Genomic DNA, 5604 nt, shown 5'->3' with positions numbered 1-5604 from the left:
TACACCACTCAATTCATATATATATATATATATATATATAAATATATATCCAACACCTAAACTTTAACATGGTTCACTTTATTTAATAGCATCCTTGCATTTATGTATGGTTTGCTTGGGAAGCCTCCGCCCAAGCCATCCTCAATAGTTTCAGTACCCGGAAAAAAATCCAACTTTATTTCAAGATAAATCAATGATTCATGCTCGCTTCACTCATTGAAGAAAAAGAAATGAAATCTAAAAATAATAATAAGCGAAGGTTTGCATACATACCACTGAATTCTTCAATACTTGAACTTCACATGATTCAATGTCATTTAATAGCAAGCTTTCATGTCCATAGAGCCATCCTTGATAGTTTCATTATAAGAAAAAATTTCAACTTTAGCACAAGATCAATCAATGACTCTTTATCGATTCCCTCAACAAAGACCAAGCAACAGAAATTAAAAATAAAATGAAAATGGAGGATTTACATACCACCCAATTCTTACATATATAAACTTCACATGATTCATTTTATTTAACGGCAACCCTGAGAAGACTCCCACCAAGCTATCCTTGATAGTTTGAGTATAGGGAAAAATTCCACTCTTAGTTAAAAGGTCAATTAATGGTTCATCATCATTTCCCTCAACAAAAGAACAAGAACAAAATCTAAAAATAAAAATAAAAATGAAAAATTTAAATACTATGCCCTCATAAATGACAGTCATGGGCCGGAGAAGATATGGAGAAGCCACTAATGGGGTGGGGAGAAGCCATCTCAAGCCTTCTGAAAAGAGATGACCTCCAGCCGAAGAGGGGGATCCGATCTCTCTCATTCATTTCTGAGTACAAAAGCTCAGACTCTCTAAATACATAATTATTCCTTCCATTTCTGCACATACATACCATAAAATTCACAAGCATTTAAACTTCACATGGTTCACCTTATTTCAAGGAAGACTTGCATGTCTATATACCTCGATAGTTTGAGAACAAAGAAAAAATCCATCTAATTTGATAAATTCTATTTAATGTAAATCAAAGTTGCATCGAGACAGCGGAATCCATACATGCTGATTAGTGATATTTTTTGGTACAATACCACCAAATATTACCAAATCCACACATAATAAATGCCAATCTTTAGTTATTGATTAACTGTCCACCTCAAAGACATCAAGCTCCATTGAACAATTCTCTAATCAATTAAAGAGACATTAACAAAAACTGTGTTTTCTTTCCCCTCTTTTTAAGCTTTATTTGTCTTATAAAAGGCGCCAAAACAAAGTTGGCAGTGTTCTCAGAGGAAGCCTAAGATTGCATCCATGGCGTCCGCCATTAATGTTTTCCTTCTTATGCTTCTAACTTTAGCTGTCTGTAAACATTCATGGCGAAGAAGGATGGAGACCAGGTTAGCTCTCCACTTTCATCCTATATCAGTACCACTAGACCACCCAAAACTTCCATTTTTGCATATTTGATGGTCAAATGCAAAATCGTTTATTTAAAAATATATTTTTTTTTCTTTTCTGCATTCTAGTAGTTTCCTGGTAAAGGCTTCATTCCGGTTCGAAGAGGCCACCATCTCCGACATCCAAGCCGCCTTCAAAGCCGGCCGACTCACTTCCTATCAGCTGGTTCAGTACTACCTAGACCAAATAAACACTCACAATCCCCACCTCAATGCCGTCATTGAAATCAACCCAGATGCCCTCCACGACGCCGCTAAATCCGACCTTCAGCGCAACCCCTACACCCATCTCAGCCCTCTCCACGGCATCCCCGTCCTCGTCAAAGACAACATCAACACCCGCGACAAACTCAACACCACCTCCGGATCCTTCGCCCTCCTCGGCTCCGTCGTGCCCCGAGACGCCGGCGTCATCCGCCGCCTCCGAATCGCCGGCGCCGTAATTCTCGGCAAAGCAAGCATGAGCGAGTGGGACAATTTCCGATCACCGCATTCTCCCCAAGGGTGGAGCCCACGTGGGGGCCAGGGCCGAAATCCTTATTCCAAGACAACCAGTCCGTGCGGAACCAGCAGCGGTTGCGCCATAGCGGTGGCCGCAAATCTGGCGGCCGTTTCGCTCGCAACGGATTTGGTCGGCGCCATCACGTGCCCTGCAGTCGTAAACTCGATCGTGGGCATCAAGCCTACCGTTGGGCTGACGGGCCGATCGGGAATGGTGCCCATTTCTCCGAGCCTGCAAACCATTGGGCCGATGGGGCGGACGGTGGCAGATGCGGTGGCGCTTTTGGATGTGATCGTGGGATTCGATCCGCTGGATGCTGAGGCGACGAAGGCTGCGGAGAGGTTTATTCCGAAGGGCGGATTCCGGGAGTGTTTGAAAGAGGATGGGTTGAAGGGGAAGAGGATTGGGATTTTGCGGCATCCCTACTTTGATGGATACCCGGTGGGATCCGTGGAGGCTGATACATTTGATGCACATTTTCGAACCATGAGGTGATTAACTTCTGTTGCCATTAACAATAGATCATTAAAAAAATCATCTTTTTAATGAATTTGAGTAGGAATTGTGTTATTAAATGAAATAGTGGAAGGTGGAGTGACTATGTGTGAAAAAGTTAAGAAATTTAAATTGAAAATCGAAGTAAATTTTATGATATTATGTGACAGATTAAAAGGGGCTATTTTGGTGGACAATCTTAAAATGAGGAACATAGAAATCATGGAAAATGATACTGCAAATGGTGAAATCATTTTGTTATTGGCAGAATTCAAGCTTTCACTCAATGCCTACCTCAAAGATCTCGTGTCCTCGCCAGTGCGATCTCTCGCTGATGTCATAGCCTTTAACGACAATCACACAATTGAGGTAATTTATATTGTAATCCTCATGCATGTATTTGGCATGGATGCAAATAAGTTAACTTTATTTTTTACGTTATCAATTCATGCAGGAAGAAATGGATGAATATGGACAAATGATTTTTTTATTATCACAAAAAACAAACGGGATAGGTGTTGCAGAGAAGGCAGCTATACAAATAATGGCCCAACTTTCTAAAGAGGGTATGGAGGATCTAATGATAGAAAAAAAATTAGATATTGTGTTGTTCCCACAACATTATGCTTCAATTGTAATGTCCCTAGGCGCCTTTCCCATCATTAGTGTTCCAGCCGGATACAATAGCATTGGTGAACCCTTTGGTATTTCTTTTGCTGGATTGCAAGGTTCAGATGCCATATTGATTGAGATAGCCTATGCCTTTGAGCAAGCTACCAAAGTGAGAAATCCACCTCCAGTGCTAGTTTGATTATAAAAACAAATACTAAGTTACAAAGTTGATGATCTTCAAAATAATACGTCATGTTTCTAAACAAATGATAAATCATGTGGATATTTGAGTTATTGCTTGTATTATGAACCCAAATAATGTCATGACTAATTTTACTTCATAAAATATTTAGTTGAAATATATGTAACTTGGGGAGCAAAGAAGCCAAAATGGAGTGCATAAGTGCCCGCTGGGCACTCCCTTGCCAGTCCTAGGTGGCTCCTTGTTAGTCTTATACACCCCCTTGGCAGTACCGATGCCCAAGTGTTAGTCTTGAGCACCTAGGCGCTAGAAGCTAGAGGAACCAATGCCTAGGCACCCAAAGATAGAGCTCCAAGCAACCAGGTGCCATGTTCCAGTGCCCAAGCACGATAGTGCAGCGTCTATGCACCCTGCCTCATGGGATTATGGTTTGTAACATTTCTTTTGCTTTGTTTTGGTCTGCATGGTTAAATTGGAAGGATATGAAGCCATAACAGCCTCCTGGGGTGATGTTTGCTCCATCAATCATATAAAGCGAAGAGATATTTGGGAAGTATGTGTATGTTAAGTAATATAAACCTTTTTTTTTTAAAATAAATTTAGAAGGGGCTACAATCACCTCTAACCCAAATTTTTTTAAAAATAAAAAGTAAACAAAAATAAGCATTAAAAAAAACTGTAATATATTATTATTATCATAAGTATTTAAGAACTATGTGTTGAATCCAGATTTGTCATGTGAGACATGCACAAAGAATATAGCGGTAGTAACAAGAGAAGAGAAAAAGAAGAAGAGGAAGAAGAAGAAGAAGAAGAGAGAGAGAGAGAGAGAGAGAGAGAGAGAGAGAGAGAGAGAGGGGGGGGAGAAGAGAGAGGTTTGACCATATTGGGTCAAATGGAGTATTTCCGGTGTGACCCATTTTATACATCGAATATAGAGGTTTCAAGGAGAAGGGAAGAGAGACTCCCTAGAGAAGAATGTTCAAGAGAGAAGGGCCAAAAGCCTATAGTACATGATATGGTCCCCCGATTTATAAGTGATAGATGAACAAAATGTAAAATTACATGTTTTACCCCTACTTTAAAGGGGTTGTACGGAATATTCTGGTCTTTTTGCATGTCTAGACCTTTTCCTAGCTGGTGCTTGGGTCAGCCGACTTTAGAATGAGAATCTGGTCAACTTGTCAGTTTCGGGCGACCAACCTGCTTGCGTGATTATTGTTGTTTGGTGATCTTTAAGATAACTTCTGAGAGATCTTTGTGTTGATACTTGTTGTTATAGACCGTTATTCGGTCATTTCCTTCGGAGTGATTGGCATAGATGTTTATAGCCTATTGGCTTGGGTGGTCGTTTGGTCGGCTGAGCTTGCATGCCTTTGGTCTACTGACAACCCTTCAATCAATTGGGTTGGCCATCAGTAGATCGAATGTGTGAGGACTCATTGTTTTTAGTCAGAGAGATCCTTGTCATATCTCTTTTGATCTTGGACCGTTAGATTATCTCGAGATTCATGTTGACAAATTTTTATGTATATATTTAGCTCTTAAATTCTCTTATTTCTTGACAATGAAAAGAAAGTTGTGATGAGAACAAGAGAATTTTTAAAGCAAACATGAATCCTGACAGCGATAATTTAATGCAATGACTAAATTCTATGGGTTTTCGTGCCCATGACACTTATGAATAAGGTGTATTGGATTGCTCTCAGCATTTTGTGTTTGTATCTGTTCATATTCGCTCAGCTTCTTAAGATATCCTGATGGAGAAAAAAAATCAAATTATTTGCCCAAACCCGTACCGAAAAGAAAGCCGTGATGAGATCAAGAGAATTTTTAAAACAAACATGAATCTTAACCGTTGTAATTTAATGCAATGACTAAACTCCATGGGTTTTCGTGCCCATTACACTTATAATTATGACGCAGTGGATAGTTCTCAGCATTCTGTATCAGTATCTGTTTGCATTCGCTCGACTTCTTAAGATATCCCAATGGAGAAAAAAATCAGATCATTCGCCCAAACCCGTGGATATAGAGAAGATGTTGACCGCCCTCGAAATGAAACAACGTCGCTGCCCGAAGGCTAAGCCGAGGAAGAAGTGAGAGAAGAAACTTGCCAGGAAGTCGGAGATGTCTAAGATGATTGAGCAGGAGAAATCATCAGATTCCATTCGAGAGGTTCCAGAGAAGTGTCAACCCAGTGCGGGAAAGGGCTGGGTGGTTCATGAGTTAATCCCTTAGGAAACAACGGTGATCAGCACTATGCTTTCCTATACTATATCCATGCAAAAAAAAAAAAAAAAAAAAAGATGATTATTTGGAATTCGTTTGGGG

The 5604-nt window shown here is 40.1% G+C and overlaps 1 protein-coding gene across 1 annotated transcript; it reads left to right on the top strand.

Annotated features, from left to right (window-relative positions):
- The first annotated feature begins 1313 nt into the window (after positions 1-1313).
- Positions 1314-2999, top strand: LOC110024931 (putative amidase C869.01). The gene is made up of 4 exons (XM_020725128.1): positions 1314-1399; positions 1529-2452; positions 2725-2825; positions 2911-2999. Exons 1-3 carry the CDS (start codon positions 1314-1316, stop codon positions 2789-2791), a joined length of 1077 nt encoding a protein of 358 aa, XP_020580787.1. The 3' UTR covers positions 2792-2825; positions 2911-2999.
- The last annotated feature ends 2605 nt before the right edge of the window (positions 3000-5604 follow it).

Source organism: Phalaenopsis equestris, unplaced genomic scaffold (genome assembly GCF_001263595.1).
Source record: "Phalaenopsis equestris unplaced genomic scaffold, ASM126359v1 Scaffold000281, whole genome shotgun sequence".
NCBI classification, from domain to species: domain Eukaryota; kingdom Viridiplantae; phylum Streptophyta; class Magnoliopsida; order Asparagales; family Orchidaceae; genus Phalaenopsis; species Phalaenopsis equestris.
The sequence above is the reverse complement of the archived record's forward strand: the minus strand, read 5'-3'. Positions and strand labels throughout refer to the sequence as shown.